At 32.3% G+C, this 21496-nt stretch overlaps 4 protein-coding genes and 1 non-coding gene across 6 annotated transcripts; 3 read left to right on the top strand and 2 right to left on the bottom strand.

Annotated features, from left to right (window-relative positions):
* The first annotated feature begins 517 nt into the window (after positions 1-517).
* Positions 518-2044, top strand: LOC149514479 (protein TIFY 6A-like). The gene is made up of 6 exons (XM_089744979.1): positions 518-521; positions 659-965; positions 1167-1257; positions 1430-1567; positions 1662-1744; positions 1873-2044. Exons 1-6 carry the CDS (start codon positions 518-520, stop codon positions 2042-2044), a joined length of 795 nt encoding a protein of 264 aa, XP_089601105.1.
* A 641-nt stretch (positions 2045-2685) lies between these two features.
* Positions 2686-8888, top strand: LOC111298196 (ion channel DMI1-like). Of its 2 annotated transcripts, none has more exons than XR_002691172.2 (12): positions 2686-3479; positions 3568-3636; positions 4112-4741; positions 4900-5082; positions 5271-5330; positions 5415-5618; positions 6374-6622; positions 6846-6944; positions 7179-7373; positions 7548-7624; positions 8027-8293; positions 8372-8888. XR_002691172.2 is itself a non-coding variant. In XM_022892944.2 (12 exons), the coding sequence occupies exons 1-12, from the start codon at positions 2889-2891 to the stop codon at positions 8588-8590; spliced, it is 2859 nt and encodes a 952-aa protein (XP_022748679.1). In that variant the 5' UTR covers positions 2686-2888; the 3' UTR covers positions 8591-8888. The 2 variants fall into 2 exon arrangements, 1 of the variants encoding a protein (XP_022748679.1); XM_022892944.2 differs by having other exon boundaries at positions 7532-7624.
* A 2149-nt stretch (positions 8889-11037) lies between these two features.
* LOC111298780 (glyoxylase I 4-like) lies at positions 11038-12296 on the bottom strand. The gene is made up of 3 exons (XM_022893506.2): positions 12004-12296; positions 11400-11728; positions 11038-11316 (listed from the first exon to the last, which is right to left on the bottom strand). The coding sequence occupies exons 1-3, from the start codon at positions 12201-12203 to the stop codon at positions 11228-11230; spliced, it is 618 nt and encodes a 205-aa protein (XP_022749241.1). The 5' UTR covers positions 12204-12296; the 3' UTR covers positions 11038-11227.
* Positions 12297-16957: 4661 nt separating this feature from the next.
* On the top strand, positions 16958-17030 carry TRNAK-UUU (transfer RNA lysine (anticodon UUU)). Its single transcript has one exon. It is a non-coding gene; the product is annotated as a tRNA-Lys (tRNA).
* Positions 17031-18019: 989 nt separating this feature from the next.
* LOC111298195 (uncharacterized protein At5g49945-like) lies at positions 18020-21290 on the bottom strand. The gene is made up of 3 exons (XM_022892943.2): positions 20157-21290; positions 18598-18801; positions 18020-18502 (listed from the first exon to the last, which is right to left on the bottom strand). Exons 1-3 carry the CDS (start codon positions 21219-21221, stop codon positions 18272-18274), a joined length of 1500 nt encoding a protein of 499 aa, XP_022748678.1. The 5' UTR covers positions 21222-21290; the 3' UTR covers positions 18020-18271.
* Positions 21291-21496: the final 206 nt, after the last annotated feature.

The following is a 21496-nucleotide window of genomic DNA, read 5'->3' as shown; positions in this document are numbered from 1 at the left end:
TTTATTTTGTAAAACGATTATTTGATTCATATAATGATCTTAAAAAGTGATATTCAATAGGTTTAGAGTTTAAATACCAATTCCTGTAATTCTCAGCATTTTCAAAATTCATTATTAACAAATATTGATGAATATCAAAAAGTGCATAAATTAATTCTAATAATATCAGATAAATATATATAATGTTTTTTATGACACATATTGTAATGCAAAGAAATTAATATTATTATATGAAATCAACTTATAATAATATATAAATTTTGGAGAAATCTTCATCTTTGAACTTAAAATTTGTAAATGAAGCATAAAAAAGAACAGATTTTAATATATTTGGAGGGAGATGATGAAACAGTTTTGTCTGCCAAAAGATAACTGCCAGCTGCCTATATATATAGTTGCACGGAAAAGCTTGCACTTCCTGGTGAAATTACCATATCTCTCTTCATATACATACATCTCCATAAAGTTAAACCATTTAGAAGCCATCGAAAGCCAGCTCCCATGCATCTTCGTCCCCATGCGTTATTTCCAATCTTTCTCCTGAAATAAGCCAGCTCAATTCCTTCGAATTTCGGCTTTAATTGGTAAGCAGTAAGAGAAGTAGAGAAGAGCTGATCACTGATCACTTCTTTCAAGTAAACAACACTTTCTCTGTTAGGTCTTGGACCAAATGAATTCAACGCAAAAGGAGTAGATATTGTTAGATTTGAGACAAGTGAGCATAAAACGAGAGGCTCAAAGCAAACAGATCATGCCATGTCTCAGACAGTTGCTTTGTTTAGGATATATCTTCTCACAAAATCTCAAAACTATAACGTTGGTAAAACCAACAAGGAAGAATCAGAGGTCATCAAGAACGAGTCTCCACCTCGAGCTCTCACTCCTTTAGTGCCATCTAAGTTTGACTGTAACTTTTCTCGGCTCCTTTCTCTTCTGGAACGAGAATTACTACCAGGAACAACCAGGTAACTACTCGAATGAAATATATAACCCTTCTTTTTCTTATTAATTAACATTGTAAGACTGCATTTGATCAACCCAGAACTGTACGTAGACACCCTTCCTTGCAGTAACCTCAAATATCAGCTTGGTCCATATATATAAATGGTGGTAATTGATGACTGAAATGGCCACATTTTGCTGTTGTGTGATGAAATACAAACAAGTTCAAGTACTGGTGACAAGTCTTCAAAAGCACAACTAACAATTTTCTATAATGGGTTTATCAGCGTGTTTGATGATGTTCCAACTGAAAAGGTTAGAACATTTATAATAATGTCTGCAACCCAATTCCATGATTCTTTACATGCTTTTGTAACTCTTTTTTTTAAAAAAAATTATATTTAGGTTTTGTACCAAAAAATAGAGTAACTTTTGCTTTTATTATTTTGTTTGATATAAAATAAAAAAGATTATTATTATAATTCAGGCCCAAGCCATCATGTTCCTAGCGGGACAGAGTTCTTCGGAAAGGCCTATACCAAATGAACAGCCCAAAACAGAGGCAAAAACACCACTTGATCGACCCAACGTAGAATCTTCTTCTTGCAAGCTACAAGCCGGTATGGTATAACTGCAGTTTCTATACCAAGAATCAAACAGTAATTTGATTGATGATGCATAGAATTGAAATCAATTTCTACTACTTTGAGGTTGACCAGCTAGTTTTGGTTGCCTATTTTTCAGACCTTCCAATTGCACAAAAAATTTCACTCCAGCATTTTCTTGAAAAACGTCGTTGCAGGCATGTTCATTCAGCTTGATTTATAATAGCCTGGATACTGTATCAGAGTCATGGATTTTGGTTGGCGATTATCAACACTTCAAATCTTAGAACATCTGCTAATAGTTTAATTGGTGTTTGTTTTGCAGGATAGTAAACAATTCTCCCTATGCACCGGCTGCTGCCATTAGAGATGAAGAGAAAGACAATGAGCTAAACATTTCCAAGCAAAACATTAATCATAGCATTTCGATTTCACCATTCCCCTCTCGATTAGGATACTTTTTCCCTGTACCAACCAATAGAGGTTGCCAGGCTTAGCTTTAATTTCATAATTTTTTTTATCCCTCATTACACTGAATAACATAGATATAATATTTTGTAGTAACAGTTTAATTTTTTAACTAGCATTTTGTGAACATCTACTTTCTAGTAATAATTAAAGCTTCCATATTTTATTCTTTTTCTTAAATATCACATGTCTTAACCAATTTAAGATTTTTTATAAATCAATTTAAAAAAAAAAAAAAAAAAAACAAAGGTAAGACTCCACATTTTTTCTAAGATGAGAGAAAAACATAAAATCCCTATTTTCACGGTAGAAGTAGCGGGCCGCAGATGCCAAAATTTGCGGAGAAGCCAATTTCTTGGAATGTCCATTTTTTTTTTGGCCAAATCTTGGAATGTTCCTTAGAACTTGTCAATTACTAATTGCTTCTACTTTACATGAAAGTAATTTTTTTTCTTACCAAAAAAATGAATGTGCCTTTTGCTACCTGACTGACTGTTGCAATTTTCTTTTCACCTTTGAACTTCCAAACACAAACTAAAATAACTGATACCTGTCTTTGGTCACCACCTGGATCCTCCCTTCCCCACTTTTCAACGGCCCAGATCTACCCAATCCCACCCCTTTCAATCATATAATAATATATATCTTTTCAGTAACGAAAAAAAAGTTCAACATACCAAAGAAAAGACAAACAGAAACACAAGCTCACCACTGAATCTCACACCTTTTTTTTTTTCTTTTTAAGTGATTTTTTAAAAATTATTTCAATTCTAGATCTCTTCCAATGGATTCAGCTGTTTCACTTGATTTAATTTCTGTTTTTCAAAGCTAATTTTGTTTCCAATTTTTCTAAATTTTGGAAAAAAGAAACAAATGCCAAGCAACGCGGGCTCTGGAGAATCAACTTCAACTCAACCGCCGCGAAACCCTAGCCGGAAGAAAGCGGAGAGGCCACCGGTACTGAAGAAGTTCAAAACTTTATCACCGGATGATCTGCGGCCCACCCCACACTTTCCGGGCCCGCTTTTCCCGGCCGTTCGTCGCGTCACCAGCCTTCCTTCGTCTTCCGATCGCCGCGCCTCCATTGACACCGTTGCATCCTCCAACGGAAGCAATGTTACTAGTAGTAATCTTAATAACAGTGGTGTTGTAAATAACTTCTCCGATAGAGATTGGATGTATCCTTCATTTCTTCGGCCCCATGCGGCGAGGAATCGGGTGGTGACCGTTAAGGTGGCGCCCAAGTCGCCGAGTCGAGGAGGTGGGGAGCTATTAGCGGATGGGGAGCAGCATAAGGCGGTTGATGAGAAGCAGCTGACTGGCACTCCTACCAACAAGGAGGAAGTGAAAACTGTGGCGAGTCAAGTTTCAACGACGACGATAACTCAATCGAGTTCGGTGAGTTGGTCGACCGCGAGGAGGATTCGAGGGATGAAATTAAAGCGTTATTTCATCTTTTCTTTGGTATGGAAAAAGCTTCTTTTTTTTTTTTTAAGCAAACAAAGAAAGTCAGTAATTTTACTGTTTTTTTTTTGTATTATTTTTTATGCAGATTATTTTCAGTTGTATATTTCCTGTAAGTTATGTAATTCACCTGCGGAATAGAGTTGCGAGACTAGAGGTACGTTCATTTATAGGAAACATAATTGTTTCCTATAAAAATAAAATCATGCTTTTGCGATTAACAAAAATTAAAATTTTAAAATACATTGCTTTCAATGTTATCACATATTCAAATGATTTTGTCTTCTTGACTGATTGAAATAACCATATCAACCACTTGATGGAAGCGTATTTTCTGTCTTGAAAACCAAATTTTTGAGAGAATTTGGACTTTTTACTTGGTTGCTTAGGTGGCAAGGAACTGGAATGGAGAAAAAACTTGAAGCTGGCGGCTCTTGTTTTTTGTTTTCTAGAAATTTAACTAAAATGAAACTATTTTTTCGCAGAGTTCTTGGTTTCTATTTGTCTTGGGAAGCCAACATTGTTGTAGATAGGAATTTCTGATTTTTTGGTATAATATTATGCTATTCGGTCTGGAGCTTTGATTATGGTAATTGTTTATCAAATTTTGTAATTAGTATGTCTGCTTGCAGGAAGAGAATATTAACCTTCGTAGATGTTGTGATGAAACCGATGTTGTTAGTAACAATGGCAATGAAGTTTTGCAGCCTGAAGATGATAGTTCATTAAATTTTTTTGGTAATGCTGACAGTAGAACTGTTGCTTTATATACAGTGGTGTTCATACTCATCATGCCTTTTGTGTTGTACAAATATCTTGATTATCTTCCGCAAATAAAGAATATCTCCAAAAGAACAAAGCCTAACAATGAGGAGGTTCCATTGAAGAAGAGAATTGCATATATGGTGGATATTTGTTTCTCTGTATATCCTTATGCAAAGCTGCTTGCACTCCTTTTTGCTACAATATTTCTTATAGGATTTGGTGGCTTGGCATTGTATGCGGTCAGTGATGGCAGCCTTGCCGAAGCTCTTTGGCTTTCATGGACTTTTGTGGCTGACTCTGGAAATCATGCTGATAGTATTGGAGCTGGTTCCAGGATTGTTTCTGTCTCTGTAAGTTCAGGAGGCATGCTGATATTTGCAATGATGCTTGGGCTTGTCTCAGATGCAATATCAGAAAAGGTTGATTCACTCCGAAAGGGGAAGAGTGAAGTCATTGAAAAGAACCATATATTAATTCTTGGATGGAGTGACAAATTGGTAATTCCCTTGAGTACCACAATTTTTTTTTTTGACAAACTGAACGATTTTATTCCTACACAGTCTTGAAGTGATTTAAATCCCTAGATGGCTGAAGTCGATGGTTTCAAGATAGAATAGAATGCCCAGGGTTTAAGAAATTATCTTCTTTATTGTAGGGTTCACTTTTGAAGCAACTTGCAATAGCAAACAAAAGTGTTGGTGGCGGAGTTGTTGTCGTTCTTGCAGAAAGAGACAAGGAGGAAATGGAGATGGATATAGCAAAGCTGGAATTTGACTTAATGGGGACATCTGTCATATGCAGGAGTGGGAGTCCTCTGATACTGGCTGATTTAAAGAAGGTAATTTGACATCTTTACTGTTTACTTCTTTTATTTTCCAATACTATGTTGAGAGCTTAAATCAGTTAAGGATTAAATGGATGCCAGATGAACCCTGAAGAATATTAAGTGGGTTGTTGCCTTTATTTGTATACTTTGATCATTTTCCCCCTTGTCTACATCTGGATTGATGTTGTCTACGATTACAGGTCTCAGTATCAAAAGCGCGTGCCATCATTGTATTGGCATCTGATGAAAATGCAGATCAGGTTGCTCAGACTTCTCAATTTCATCATGTTTCTCAACTTCTTTTATTTCGGGAAACATTAATCATTCTGTATTCCTGTTACCAGAGTGATGCACGTGCCTTGAGGATTGTGCTTAGTCTAACTGGAGTAAAGGAGGGTTTGGGGGGTCATGTTGTGGTTGAGATGAGTGACCTTGACAATGAGCCTTTGGTGAAGCTTGTTGGAGGAGATCTCATAGAAACTGTTGTTGCACATGATGTGATTGGGCGCTTGATGATACAATGTGCCCTGCAACCTGGCCTGGCACAGGTTGTTTGATTATTTAGATTGCACTTTTAAATTATATGAAGTACATTGAGGTCAGCGAGGTCTTCTTTTTCATTGAAGTACATCTATAGTAATTACCAATGAAATTGTGCAAATTTTGTTATTTTTGGATGAGGTCTTATACATTCTTTTTCGTTTGGCTACATAAATCTTGGTTGGAAAAATGATTAGACTATTTTCCAAATTATGTGCCAAATTGCTTTTCTCAGAACCTCAATTTGCATTATTTTTGGTCTTGCCCTGTCCTTTTAGCACTTTAGACTCTACTAGCATGACTCCTAATCTTGTACTTACGGGCCCTTTGCAATGTTGTGGTTGGTACTTATCCACCTCAATATTCACACCAGGCTGTTCTCATCTTTAGATTGTTGCTTAACTGCCAACTAATTCTTTTCAGAAAAAAAGATGGTATCTTTGTCCTCACACATTTCTTTCAATATAATAGTTGCATATTTCACAATTTTGTAGAAGCTTTCCACTTTTAATCCTTCATGCTATTTTCCTCTTTGTATCATTAAAATTTTTCCTATATGTGGTCCAACGTTATTAATGGTCATCTTATCTATTTGAGTATTATGAATACTATGATTTACATGCCTAGTCTTTGTTTAGATTTTTATAACCTTTGGATTGATAGTATATCTTCATAATTCTAAGCAAACACTTATCTGCAGATTTTTTATCAACTGAAAATAAATATTTTTCCTTTCATTTGATTTTGAGTTTTCTGTTGTCAGATATGGGAGGATATATTGGGGTTTGAGAATGATGAGTTTTACATCAAAAGGTGGCCTCAATTGGATGGTATGGAATTTGAAGATGTGCTCATTTCCTTTCCTGATGCAATTCCTTGTGGAGTCAAGGTTGCTGCAGATAGTGGGAGGATAATCCTAAATCCAGATGATAATTATGTACTAAAAGAAGGGGATGAAATCCTTGTTATAGCTGAGGATGATGACACTTATGCTCCTGCTCCCCTTCCAGAGGTATTTTTTTCTTTTCTTTATCTCTATAGCTGGAAAATGGATGTATGAATGTAGGCTGGATTCTCAAAACTAATTTCATATTTAGTTGATAAAAAGCATATCTAAGCAGCATTTATTCATAGTAATGCTAGTGTTTTCTCTTTAATCCTTTCAATTCTTTATACGGGAAGTATGGAACAGTGGTCCTTAAGGTGTCTTTTCTTATTTGACATACTGCATGCAGGTGCATAGAATTGCTTTCCGAAATGTTCCTGAACTTCCAAAATATCCAGAGAAGATACTATTCTGTGGCTGGCGGCGTGATATTGATGATATGATTATGGTAATGCACTTGCTTATTGTTCAGAATTTTAAACTATTACTTCTCAATTCCCCTTTTTCAGGATGCATTAGAAGTCAATCTTTCTTATATTATCTACATACAAAGACACCAAGGTAATTCAACACTATGGAACAGAAAAGTGATGAAAAATTAAGAAATTGGAGTTTCTACTTTCTAGATACTCTTTTCGGTCACATCCTGCTTGATATGTGAACCCTTGTTTAAATTTTTCAGGTTCTGGAGGCTTTTCTTGCCCCAGGTTCAGAATTGTGGATGTTTAATGAAGTTCCAGAAAAAGAAAGAGAGAGGAAACTGATTGATGGTGGACTTGATATTTCTGGATTAGACAACATAAAACTTGTCCACCGTGAGGGAAATGCCGTCATTAGAAGGCATTTAGAAAGCCTTCCTTTGGAGACTTTTGATTCTGTAAGTTGTTATATCCTCTCTCCTTTTCCATTTGGCCTAACTCCAAAGTACCTTTAATTTCTTTACCTAGCTCCAGCTTCGACGTTGTTTTTTTTAGTTTATTGTTTTAGTCACTCACTCCAATTATAGATCAACTGATTACTAACTCTAAAGGACAGATTTTAATTCTTGCAGATGAGTCACTGGAAGACTCTGTAGTGCATTCAGACTCAAGATCTCTTGCAACCCTTCTCCTTATTCGAGACATACAGGTAGGTGTTTATGCTGTATTTCAGCTTATGCAAACAAATTAGGTTACCAAAATCCTTTATCACTGATTTCTTAATCTTTATTCTTTCTTGTTTGGGTAGTTTGTTTGTGTCAGTAGTATACAGTAGTTTTTATATAATATGAGATAGCTTACCATCTAAATTAGCATCTTTTTGCTTCATTATGGATTGTTAAAAGAGGTTCACAGGAACCAGTTCATTGATATTAAATGCTAACAAACGACCAAAATAAGAAAGACTAAAAGAGTAAGAAACTAGTAATCAAGGATTTTGTTTATTTTCTTTAATAAGTAGCATAAACAATCTTTAGAAGTAGCATTAGGCTCATTACATGTTGAAATTCCTGACCATGACTAATAATGTTGCTTCCTTTGTGGATTGCAGTCTAAACGTCTTCCTTACAAAGATACAAAGTCAACTTCTTTACGGTTCACTGGGTTCTGTCACAGCTCTTGGATCCGTGAAATGCAGCAAGCTTCAGATAAATCAATAATCATTAGTGAAATTCTGGACTCTAGGACAAGGAACCTGGTATCAGTCTCCAGAATCAGTGATTATGTGCTATCAAATGAGCTTGTAAGCATGGCACTGGCAATGGTAGCTGAAGACAAGCAAATAAATAGTGTTCTTGAGGAACTGTTTGCAGAGGAGGTAACTCTTACATCCCATCCTTTCAAAATGAGAGATACAAAATCTTTACTAAATTGCTAGCTTCTTTCCTTTTTGCAGGGGAATGAGATGTGTATTAAACCAGCAGAATTCTATTTATTTGACCAGGAAGAGCTATGCTTTTATGATATAATGATTAGAGGTCGCCAACGACAAGAAATAGTTATTGGCCATCGCCTTGCAAATTCTGAGCGTGCAATTATTAATCCTCCAAAAAAGTCAGAACCAAGAAAATGGTCTATTGATGATGTTTTTGTTGTCATCTCATCAGGTTCTTGAACATGAATGATATATAATACTTCGCTTTGTAATTGTGCTGTTAACTATTATCCTCAACCCAACCTATCTTTTTCGCTGCCACATTATTAACTGTAACTAGAGTTGAACTGAGACAGGTATCTCCATTACCGAAGTTAGGTAGAAAGCTTTTAAAGGTGGGCTTTTTACCCGGCAATTATCATGTACGAGATTGTCTTCATGACAGAAGTTAGATATCTTCATGATCTGTATGAGATTTTTGTTAAGAAAATGAGTTGATTTTTGTTCAGAGGTAATGCAGATGAATCCATTGATACCATATTTCCGAGGAATGACACCACAATTAAGAAGATAATGCACTACCACCGATCGAACTACAATTCATTTTGTATGATATTTGATGTTGGAAATGACTGGATGGGAATGCATAAAGGGCAGCACAAAATATCGAATTTACATTGTCATAATATATAGATACGTAAATTTATAGTTAGATTTAATAAAAAAAAATTAATATCAATTTTTTTTAATTAAGTATGATTAATCACTTAATAAGTTTATCATTTTAAGGAGTTTTTAAGTTTGACTAAGAGTTCTTAAAAAAAAAGTTATGGTTTAGTAATCAAAATAGAATTAGGGAGTTCGGTTACATATAAAAAATGTTATAACATTTTCACATGTCCATTCAAATGATGGTATCATTTTATTTTAAATTATTCTAATGGTTTTAATTTTAATATTAGAATAATTTTAAGATTTTTTCATTAATCTGATAGAATTTTTAAAAATATTTTTTTATCTTAAGAGTATTCAAAAATCACATTTAATTTTTTGAAGAAGTTCAATCGGAACAAAGTTTAATCATTTTTTATTTTAGTTTTTTTATATTAAAAATATATTTAATTATTCCACCATTTAAACCAAATTAAAAATATCTTCTCACCTAAAATTTTTTTAAATAATCATCCATTTGTAATTACCTAGAATTTTATCTTTGGAATTTATTTTTTATTTTATAATTTTTATTTCTAAATTTTTCACCATTTTGGTTTATTTAGAAATTTTTTTTTTGTTTTTATTTTTAGAAAAAAAATAATATGATAATTTTTTTTTAAGTTTCATTTAAATTCTTCTACCATTTAGGTCAATTTAAAAAAAAAATTTCGCTTAGAGATTTCTTAAGAAATTTACCGTTTGAAATTTTTAAAAATCTCATCATTAGATAATTATCAAATATTTTTCAACCAAAATTTTCTTTATTTTTAATATTTTTATTTGAAACATAATTACTTTTATTGAAATTTCATCTAAATTATTACATCATTTTATGACAAATTTAGAAACATTTCCTACTTAAAGATTTCATAAAAAATTTATCATTTGAAATTTCTAAGATTCTCATCACTAGATAATTAATATTTAATTTTAAAATTTTTATTAAAAATTTTATTTGTTATTATTTTTAATTAAAAAATAAATATTAATTATTATTATTGAAACTTTATTTAAATTATTTTATCATTTCGAATAAATTTAAAAAAAATTTTCACTTAAAAATTTTATAGAAATTAACTTTTTACAATTTTTGAAAATTTTATCATTTGATAAATATTATTTATTCTCAAAAAATTTATTTTATTTTGTTTTATATTTTTTTTAATTTTTTGATAACTTTTTTAAAATTTAATCATGTAAAAATATTTTTAAAATAAATAAATAAATAAATAAAATACCAAAATAAAAACTGTTCGGCTTGACAGCTAGCAATGCTGCTTGGTTTCAAAAAAAGGAAAACAGTTAGAATGCTTCAACTTACGACTCAGTTCGACCGAAACCAAAGATGGGGATGCAAGTAAAAAAGAGAGTCAACTCTTTGATTAGATTAACCCAAAAAAAAAACACGTGAATCTTGGACTGAATTAAACATCAAAATGACATTATTTCGATAAGGTATAAAAAAGCAAAAATTTTATTTTTTTCCTTATATTTCATTTTATCTCTCTCTTCTTTTTTTTTCTTTCATTTTTTCTTTAAAACTTAAAAACACCTATTGAATCTTCATCAAATTTTAAAAATTCACTTTTAAATCTTGATTGAATTATAAAAAATTTACCAATTTTTAAAAAACTGATATTGAAAACTAGTAATTACATTGAAAACTAAAAATTTCACCGAAATCTTCAAAATTCACTTGAAATTTTCACCGAAAATTAAAATTTTTAAAAAATTTTTCATAAAAAAAACTTCTTTGACATAAAAAAACTCCCAACAAATTTTTGCATTCTCTGGCTTCCTTTACGTGTTTTTTCTTTAATCTGTCTGTATCTTTTTTTTGGGTTTGATGCAAGTTTATATTTATAGGGTTTAAAATCTAATAACTTAAACTGAAAAAAAAAAAAAAATCCTTTAAATTCAACGCCAAATTTTCAGCTCAATTCAAACTCTTCAATCCAATTCAAACTTTTCAATTCAATAAAACTCAACCACTAATTTTTCTTTTTTATTATTTTTATTTTTATTTTTATTAACAAAAACAAAATTAATTAGAACCCCGTTCAGAACGGGGTGTCTACACACATTTATAACATTGATGAAATACAACCAGTGCAGGACAACGACCAACAAACTCACAACCACGCTGATCTCTGTTCAGCTCTGTCAAATTGATATGTCCAGCAAGTCAATGACCAAGTTTTCCATCATCAGAGCCGCCATTCCAGAACAAGCTGCCTCCCTGCTTCGCTTCCCTGTAGTTTCCGACACATGTTAACGGTCAGCTTCTCAAGGCAATGACAACAATAAATACGGCGAAATGTATAACAGAACCTACCATATAATGAAGAAAATGCATGGTTTCTGCCAGAATTGGGTAGCTTGAGAGGGCAAGAGGAAAGTGGAAGAACAGGAAGGTTTTGACAGTTGCAAATCTCAACCATGTAGCCATCAGGATCATGGAAAAACAACTGATCTACTTCAACCCCACCTTCTTCCACTACTGCTGTTACATACTCGATATTCATCTCTTCAAGTTTCCGCATCACCTGCTTCATATCAGAGCATTGGAATGAAATATGGTTGTCTTTTGGATTGATTTTTTCTTTCTTTGTTGGAACACTTTCTGATTCTAGCAAGTGGATGCCTATTCCGTAGTTGAACAACCTGAAATAATGCCCATTTTTCAGTTTTCAATTATGGTTAGTCATATTGTTTTGAGTTAAATTCATAAATTTTGAAGACAAATAAATGCAAAAAAAAAAAAAAAAGAGAGAAAAAGGTGAAAACTAAATGCTTCAAACCTGAAGCTTAAGCTCTTTGAAATATGAAGATTTTTATGATCTTAACTGTAAAGAAGAAGTGATAAACACAACAGCTTAATTTAATTATGATTTTAACAAACAAAATTAAGAGATTAAAGAGTGGTATAGTAGGCATACCAAGCTCCTTCAAAGTTGAAAGAAGAAGGGCGTTTGATGAGAACAAATCCCAACACTTCCTCATAAAACCTCACTGATTTACTCACTGATTTGCAAACAAAAGAAACATGGTTCAAAGACAATGAAGGCAGTGTGGTTGGTGAGGTTGAAGTTGGAGAAGACAACCATTGCATCTCTTCTATCTCTCCTACACTTCCCATGCTTTCTCTTCCTCTCCCTTTTTTCTCTTCTCTAAACAGCTTCTCTCTTTGAAATGTTGCAGTGAAACTAACAATACTTGGCAAATGAGTTCTATGATAAACCCTTTTATAAAGCTGAAAATTTTACTGTATAATCAACAAAAATGAAATAATTAAGTTACCGCAATGAAGAAAAGAGGAAAATCTGGAAAAACTAAAGGTGGAAGGAGACAACGTGGTGTCTGACAAGAAATAAATGACATTTTTTTTCTTTTTCTTTTTCATTAATTTCTTGGATTCTTTTAGTTTCGTCATATTCCGCTCTGAGATCTTATCCACAAAAACTATTCTTTCATTATACTAATTGAAAATGAAGCACGTGATTTGCATTTTCAATTTTTTTTTCTTCAGAAAATTTAACTCGTACACTCCTTGTCGGTGCAATTAAGGGCTTCTGACTAAAAGGTTTTCAAATGTTTTTGATTACTCGAGTTTTGTTCCTTGTCCTCCCCCCCCCGCCAAAAAAAAAAAGAAAACAAATTTGTAGTAATTTTTCTGACTCTTGGATCATTTATGTTCTTCAGTTGGTTCTATTATTAAAAAAAAAAAAAAAACTTCCCAATCTTAATTACATGCAGCATAGCTTTAAGATAATGAGTCTCATCATTCATACTTAGGAGAAAAATACTAGCACATGGTTTCAAAAAGTTGTTGGGGAGTCTTCGATCCCGATCTTAGCTCATTGCACCAAATTGTCCAACTTATTTGACCTGGCAAGGTGTATATATATATATATATATATATATATATATATATATATATATATATACACATATGAGGCTGTTCATCATCTCCCGATGAAGTCTTTTGAATGTAGAGTTTAAATTTTCTATTCAAATGTCAAATCACTATGTTACAATGTTAATCTTGTTTTTAACGTGTTGAACATAGTATCTTAGAAAATCCAATATTTGAATGATTGAATTCTTTTTCATACCAAAATTTTCAAATCTAATATCATCTTTGAGCTTAGATAATGCATTATTTTGTTTTAATCTTATTATTATTTTTGGTGGGGGGGCTTTATAAATATAAAGAACAAACGTATCAGGTTGGCATGTGAACTAATTATGAGACAAGAGTACTATTTATTGTCCCAAACTTGCATTATTTGGTGCTGTGTTTAATTTAGATTTATGAAAAAGACAATCCACCTAATATGTTGGCATTTCTTGCTCTTGAAATATTGTCATTCACAATTTTCAATTTCGCATGCCCTAGTATGAACTTTCTAAGATTCTTGAAAATCATCAAAACTTTTATTTCCATACTCATTGATGACATTGGGATTTCAAATTAATAATTTTTTTTCTTTTAATATAAAGAGTTGGTGACTTAAGAAAAAAATTGTGAATATTAAAATTTAATTTTTAAAATTATTGAATGACATGCATAGATGAAGTAAATGAATTAAGTTTTAAATTAGGCTTCAAATTGATAATTTCAATATCCTAATATTGGTCATTGTTTCATTTCTTCCATCTTCTAGAACTTCAATTAAAGAAATCGAAAAAATTGAAAATCAATTTAAAATCCTAATATTTAATTATTTTCAAATCAATTTTTTTATTTAATTTAAATTAAATTTAAATATTAAATATATCTATTGATTCGTATCGAATTTTAAATTAAAAAATAAAAAATAAAAAAAATTAAATTAAATTATATATTTTTATTAACTTTTATATATATATTTAAATTTTTTATAAAATAAAATAATTATTCTATACCTAAATATATTTAAAATCATATTAAAATATTATATAAAAAATTAAATTTAAAAAATATTAAATCAAATTATTTGAATTCAATTTAATTAATATCGTATAAAAATTTGATTCAAATTTTAAAAATATTAATTTATGTATTATTTTAAAAAATAAAATTAAATCTAATTTAATTCTAATCTTAACTATTTTTTAACTTTAACCAAATAATTAAAGCGTATTTAGATGCTACTCGTATATCTCAAATCAATTTTGACTTTCTGAATTTATAAATAAACATTTTCCCCGATTCCTTAAGTATAAATCGGATCTTTTGTCCAGATTTTTTCCGAATAAAAAAAAAACACTACAATAAAACACAAAAATTTGCAATAATGCAATCCCAGCTTGGCGTTTGGTAAGACGCTGAACCCAAAAAAAAAGGAGCAGGTACGAGAGATGGAACAAAGCACGTGGTGGGACATTCTTGGTTGAAAAAGCTGGTGTGGTTATGAAAATCTTGATGATAAGTTTGGTGACAGATCCTGACGCTTGCAATGAGTTGATAAGAACAGGATGAGGGAAGAGACCCCATGTTTTTTTCTTTCTGTTGTGCTATTTTGTTTTGTCCTACACGCCTTGTCTGTTTTTGTTAAGGTGAAAAAAAAAATAAATCATCACAAATAAAGACCCACAAATGGCTGCCATGCCGTCCTGACGTCCATCAAATCACTCGCAAGGTAAACTGTAAATATACGATGATGACAATAATCTTTGTTTTTATTGTATTATTTTGATTTTTTTATATTTTTTCACTTTACACAAATTAAATAAATTTAATAATTCGTTTCATATAAAATATTATATTTATTTAATATTTTATATAAAAAACATGTATAATATAAACTTAAAAATATAAAATATAATTTTTTATTTTATTAATTTTTAAAATTTTAAATCATATTAATTTTTAATTATTTATTTATATTATTTTCATATTATATCATCATCTTGAATTTTAAATTATCAAATTTAATTTTAAATATATTGTATTAAAAAATTAATTTAATTAATAAAAAGAGTTCTGTAATTCTAAGCTTTTTAAAAGCTGTATGTGCTAGCTAAAATTTGAAATATTTCCATCTATCTTAATCGTATTTTATGATTATAAGGGTAAAATTAATTCTTTTAGATGATGATTCATTAGTAAAAAGGAAAGGTATTTTAATTTGAGTTGACATTATGAATCGATATGAAACTTAAAGATTTAAATTAATTCAATCAATTTAACCTTTCATTTGAAAGCTCCTGATTATATTAATTTGTCATTTTTTAATTGAATTTTAATCTATCAGTTCAAGTTAGGTTAGCATTATCTACTCTAAATTCGACTTTCAAAGCTCAAGCCTTCCAAACCTAGCGCTCTCATCGCATAAAAAATAAATAGCTCCTCCTTTTGAGGTATAATCATTAAATTTTTCCTTTTTCTCTTATTTAAATCTTTTTAGTATTGGTTTAAGCAACGAAGCACAATAATAAAAAGAAATCTATGAACTTTTATTTTTAATCCACCTTTAACTTCTACTTTGATTTTAGATTTTTAACTTTGTCAGACAGCTTAATACAAACGACAGCTTAACACAAACTTCCTCCTAGACTGGTAGCCAACCATTGGCCTGTTAAGGTGCTCTCCTTTATTTTTATTATAAGATTATATGAGTTGATATAATATTAAATTTAAATTTAAATTTGATTTAAAATTTGATGTTTGATATTTAATCAAAATTTTTTTTAATTTAAACTCAATTCAAAATAGAAATTAAATTACTTAAACTCATTTGATTAGACTCAATTATATTTAAAAATAAATTCGATTCTTATATTTGATAAAAATTCGATTATTTTTATTAAAACTTTAATTTGAGTTTTAAATATTTATTAATTAAAATAGTTAAAATATATTAAAATATATAAATTCGATTAAACTCACGAGCTACTTCAATTAGATATAAAAACATTTAAACTCAATTTAATCGATAAGTCAAATTACTCAAATTCGAACTTGATTCGATAATAATCGAGTCAAATTTAAATTTTATTCAAATTAAATTTAAATAATTTACGAATATTAATGTATCGTTTATAATAATAATCTCTACTACTGTTGCAGTGAATTTCATTTTGCTTTCTGATATAACAACGATACATATTGCTGGTTTTTTGAGAAGAGAATATAACCTACCAATTAAAATATTTCATGTAACTAAAAAAATGAGTTAAACATTGTTGAAATTAAAAAATGAGTGACGTAGCAGACCGCAATATAGTATTTTAAACTTTTAAAACTTTTAAAACCTTGGTTTTGTTTTGTTTTTTGTTTTTTTTCTTTAACTGTTCTTTGCGGCCCTGAGTGCGAATATGCATATAAAACTGTTTAAAAAGGAGCATTTTCACATGTGATGTGAATTGCCAGTAATGGGTAATGAGTAATGATTACTTTTTAGGGTACTCAGCAACTGTACGGCCATAAATCAATGTTTAGAGAACATTTCCTGCGGAGCGAACTCCAAATTTATCTAGGGAAAGACTTTTTTCATCATTCTTTTCCACATAAGTTAAAGCGAAACAGTTCCACTTTCCAGTTCTAGCATCTTCAAAATGAGCATCTCCAAGCAGAAATCTCATAGTCCGATGTTGAGCTAATGCCTTTCTGTAGTTTTTTATGTTGGCAATTCTAAAATGTTAACAACTTCACATCTAATTACAGGATTTCTTGTTGAAAGTCATTACCTAGCTTTTAAACACTATTGTTCACATCACTTTCACAATTATAACATGGTACCATCCTAAACCATAAATAGCAATAATAGAGATTCGTAACTAAACCACCAAATTTCGTTTTAAGTCTTAAATTTTCATTAATTAAGCAGAATAAAAGTTTGTGTTCAATTGGAAGTTTGACCTTTCACATTAAATAGTTATATAAAATAACTGCACACCCCAACACAAGCCGTCTTAGCTCAGCCGGTAGAGCGCGTGGCTTTTAACCACGTGGTCGTGGGTTCGATTCCCACAGACGGCGGTTTTTTTTTTTCAGAGGCGATCCGGTTACCATGACTTACAACCCTTGCTCCGACCTCTACCAATCATGTTATGGATGTATGCACTTGTATATATCTGTCATTTTTTGTCTTCAGATACTAGCAGCTGTGTATGATAGTGTAGCTAGTTGAAATATTAAGTTCATTTGTGTCGATTTACATGGTTTCTTTTCCATGGAATTACAGGTGGGTAAGAGCTGTTGATGAGTTCTTTGGAGTTCTATGTAATAGACCTTGTATAAAAAGAAGACACAAGGTAAAAGTCTCAGTATTTTTATTTGTAGGTTTACTTGAACAAAATGGACATATCTGCACCCCCTGTATTCTGATCAGGCAATTATGTACTCCTTCAAAGACGAAAGTTGTAACTTCTAAGAATTAAAGTTCTCTTGTAGCATCTGAGTAATTGATTTTCTTTAAAATCCACTTTTGGTGAATGGCAATCCTGCAATATTAAGGTTCAAAACTTTTATACCGGCTACATTGCTTAGAAAATAGACTCGACTTTTATTGCATGGGATTATGCTCAAGCCTGACCAAATACAATATATAGAATCATCCTTCTGAGGGATAATAAAGATGCTAACTGCATCTGATCAAGAAGTACCCATCTTGTATATTTTGTAGGAAATAGGTACTGATTCATCCATTGTTATTATTAATTGTAGTATTTTCCATTCAATACATTTTGAAAACTTATGCACTAATATTATCTTCCTAAACTTTTCTAAAACGGTCCTTAACAGCATCCAATTAAAAATTAAAATGCATGTGATGTCCGACCAATTGTTGATACACGTTAAAAGAACATTAGACTTAGACTTCTCTGAAAATTTTCATTTCCCGCAAGTACCCAACCGATAACCAACCATCTTTGATTAGCTTCACAATTGTAAACTACTAGGTAGAGGGAAACCAAGTTAACAACCAGAACGTCAAAATCATTACTTGGGAATTGCTCCAAAAAAAATGCTGAAATGTCCTCCATGGAGGAAAATATATGAAGTTTCGGAAGCAGTATCTCTGGCACATTCAAAATTCACAATCGTGTGGTGATATTGGAGAGTAGCTAAGGTAATTCAGAACTAAAATACATTCGCAGTGAGGATACAGAAACCAGGGAACCAATACCTGCAGAACAATATAAGCCAAGAATGCCCAACTACAGTTAAGGATTGATACCAATAATGTCAAGCCAGGTGCCTATTGGAACTTGAAAACACTAACGAGCTCGGGTCATCTTTACTCTTGGCATTGCCTTCTTCATCTGACGAGCATGATCTTTTGCTTCTTTCTTGTGAATTGCTTCCGCACTGAGCTTTGCCTCAGCCTCCTCTAACATCTTTTTCCTCTCTGCCTTCTTCTTCTGCATCGCTTCTTGCCTAGCATTTTGAAGTTCTTTGTATGTCTCTTGAGCAGCCTTCACTCTAGCTGCTTCGGTTTTGGATCGAGCCTGCAATAGGGAAAAAAAAAACACAATTTTAAGAACATTACCAAATTGACATATGCTGTATATTTGATGCATAAGATAATTTACAGCTGAACCACCTGTGAGCTGAGCTTGTACCGCCCGATTAAATCAATGTAGTATGGCACAAGAGCCACCAAGCGAGTCATGTCATCCATGTGGTTAGCATCAGGGAGGGCAAACTTAAACAAGAGCATCTTCTTGTGTGTGCCAGGATGTTGATCTGAAAAATGCATCGAAATGAAACCCTTCCCATATTTCTCAAAAGCTTTGTCACTGAAAACCTGCAGATTATGAATCACAATTGATTTTGAACAAGTTAAAACAACTAGTGAGCTGTCGAGCAAATTTGGAGCAAATCTCAACATAACAATAAATGGTTAATAACAATGGGCCCAAGAATGTAGTATGAACAGGAAAATTACACGAGAACCACAAAATGCACTAGATACCAAGCTCATATCATCTCCAGTAAACTTGAACCTAAAGATAATGGATCAGCGAATCCTAATAAAAATAATCATATTCTCCACTCTCTCCTACCCCCACCAAATAATAATAATAATAAGTATGATGATTGGCTGGCAACTTTAACATCTAGATATTCAACAGTATTATTCACATGCTTGCACCTTGAATAATTTGATGCTTTTGCCTTTGTCCATAAGCCGTGGAATTTAATAGGACCTTATTACCATGATTTAATAAGGAGAAAAACATTGAAAAAAAGGAAGAGACTTAAGACCATAGAAGGATGGAAAATCCCTAAGACAAACCGTCGCAAGTTCCCAGCCATCCATTCAACAATCAAGAAGAGTCCTGCTTCTAACCACCAGCAAATTGATGAACCAAAAGAGAGGAGGAAAGAAAGGGCATTGACCTTACAAAGTTAGGAAACTAACAAGGTCGAAATCCTAGATAAAGCCTGATCATGCAAACTTCTTTAATTACAAAAATGAAATCACCAGCAAATTTAGCAGAAACTACTGATTTACTACTAATGCAGCAATGTTTTACCCATTCCATCCTACTAGCACAATAAATGTTTGGAACTTATTAAAGTGGCTGTTCATCATCAGCCCCCTCAAAACATAAAATCACATGAAAATCCTGTCTGGTGATTCTGACTGACCATGAACTTAATTTTTCTACACTTGCCTCTGAATCTGATATGCCTGACTAATCAGCTAAAGTACCCTGATGCTGACAATCACTTAGTGTGATTACAAAAGAGAGCACAGAGAAGAGAATCTCATAAAACTATATGCTCCAATAATTAAAGCCATATGAACCATGCATGTAGCCCAACGAAAACCATAGAGATCTAACACATGAAAAGCTATAATCTACCACTTTCAGTTACAAATTCTTATCATCCTACATCGCAGAAATAAAACATAGCAAATCAAAAGAAAAATAAAAACCGGCCACAAAGAAGCACCTAACGACACCAATGCATTAGTCCCCCACAAATCCACTTTCTTTATCAATCAACCAAACTCTCGTAATTCAAATGAGTAACTTAAGAAATCCAATATACGTAACACATTGACAGATAAAATATTCAATTAAATAAATCAGGACCCAGAGCCAGGAGAAACAATAAAATCAACAGAAGTCAAGAGCTTGACCAACCAACCTGTTCAAGCACAGCCTCTGTAATCAAATCCCCAGCAACCTCCTTCGATTCAGAGATCACAGAAAGCTCCTCCGCCACCCATTTCCTTCCACTAGGATTCGCCACCAACCCAGCAAACCTCTGTAAATCTCTAACCTCTTTTTGCATCCCTTTCGCCGCCTTCTTCTTTGCCACAGCAAAAACCACCTGATCCATTGCTTCTTCATTCATATAAACCTCAAAAGTAATCTCATCCTTACACGGCACCACTAAATTAAACAATCTCGATATTAAATCATGCCTGCTCTTCAACTCCATAGTTGCCAACAATCCCAGACAGTATCTTCGTCCACTCGCATAGAATTTGAACACGTTTTGACCTTCTTTTAAAAGTAATGGCGAGTCCTCCCCTTCTCCCACACCTAAAAGACTGAAATTTTTCTCAAAGATCGAACCTTTTGTAGCAAATTTCGCAGCCCATGCCAACGCAAGGTTCTCGTTTTCACGTTTACCAGTGAAGTAATTGATTATAAAAACAATCAAGAAAGACCCACAGATAATCTCCACCGTATAGGACTTTTTGGAAACCATAGCGTTTTGGGGTTTTGCGGTTGTTTTTGGATCTGGGTTGTCGGGCGTGGCATTTTCAGTAATTTTTGGAGGTTCCGGTGACTGTTGTTCGACGGGTAAGCCCTCGAATTCGTCCTCATCCCAGTACTCGAAAGTGGCAGTGGATGGCTTTTGAGGATCCAATTTGGGCGGAGGATCCGAAGTGGGAAAAGGGTTGGGATCGGGATTGGTTTGAGTTTCAGGATCTGGGGTGGCCTGTGAGTCGGACTGAGTTAAAGGAGGCGATCGGATGAAACGGTGGTCCAAGGGTTGTTCTTCGACAGCGTCATCGTCTTCGGCGTCAAATCCTTCGAAGTGGGAATCAGCGAGGACATGAGAGAAAGAGAGATGGGTGATCAAAAGAGATAGGAAGAAAAACAAGTGGAAGAAAGAAATAGATTTGCCTCTATTCATTTTGAAGTGGTTATCTTCGACTTTCTGTTTCATTATTTTCAGAGGGAAACCAGTATTTTTCATTTTGCGGGGGCTGTTGGGGCGAGTGAAGTGACCGAATGAATGTTGTTTGTAATCTAATATATATATATATATATATATATATATGAAAACTTTTATAACTAAATTTTTATTTTTTATTTTTTAGAAAAAGACTCGGTTTTTTAAATAGAGAGATACATATTACACAGGTTTATACATTTTTTTTTCATTTTCATATTTCTTTGTCTTGTGTTAATATTCTATTGTATTGGTTTTCACTAAATTTAAATGGAAATAAAGAATAAAAAACAATAGCT

This window comes from Durio zibethinus, chromosome 16 (assembly GCF_047325235.1).
Source record: "Durio zibethinus cultivar Kanyao isolate XHJ-2024 chromosome 16, ASM4732523v1, whole genome shotgun sequence".
In the NCBI taxonomy this organism is placed as follows: Eukaryota; Viridiplantae; Streptophyta; class Magnoliopsida; order Malvales; family Malvaceae; genus Durio; species Durio zibethinus.
This window is presented reverse-complemented; position numbering and strand designations above follow the sequence as displayed.

Excerpts from the sequence above, each read along its gene's own strand:
- LOC149514479 (XM_089744979.1), top strand. Across the intron at positions 1,258-1,429 it reads ATGATGTTCCAACTGAAAAG|GCCCAAGCCATCATGTTCCT; the intron begins GTTAGAACATTT and ends ATTATAATTCAG. Across the intron at positions 1,568-1,661 it reads GCAAGCTACAAGCCGGTATG|CTAGTTTTGGTTGCCTATTT; the intron begins GTATAACTGCAG and ends GAGGTTGACCAG.
- LOC111298196 (XM_022892944.2), top strand. The coding sequence starts at position 2,889 with ATGCCAAGCAACGCGGGCTCTGGAGAATCAACTTCAACTCAACCGCCG. Across the intron at positions 3,637-4,111 it reads ATAGAGTTGCGAGACTAGAG|GAAGAGAATATTAACCTTCG; the intron begins GTACGTTCATTT and ends GTCTGCTTGCAG. Across the intron at positions 6,623-6,845 it reads CTCCTGCTCCCCTTCCAGAG|GTGCATAGAATTGCTTTCCG; the intron begins GTATTTTTTTCT and ends TACTGCATGCAG.
- LOC111298780 (XM_022893506.2), bottom strand. The coding sequence starts at position 12,203 with ATGGGAAGTGTAGGAGAGATAGAAGAGATGCAATGGTTGTCTTCTCCA. Across the intron at positions 11,729-12,003 it reads TTCAACTTTGAAGGAGCTTG|GTTGTTCAACTACGGAATAG; the intron begins GTATGCCTACTA and ends GCATTATTTCAG. Across the intron at positions 11,317-11,399 it reads TGCATTTTCTTCATTATATG|GGAAGCGAAGCAGGGAGGCA; the intron begins GTAGGTTCTGTT and ends CGGAAACTACAG.
- LOC111298195 (XM_022892943.2), bottom strand. The coding sequence starts at position 21,221 with ATGAAAAATACTGGTTTCCCTCTGAAAATAATGAAACAGAAAGTCGAA. Across the intron at positions 18,802-20,156 it reads CAGAGGCTGTGCTTGAACAG|GTTTTCAGTGACAAAGCTTT; the intron begins GTTGGTTGGTCA and ends CATAATCTGCAG. Across the intron at positions 18,503-18,597 it reads GGTACAAGCTCAGCTCACAG|GCTCGATCCAAAACCGAAGC; the intron begins GTGGTTCAGCTG and ends TCCCTATTGCAG.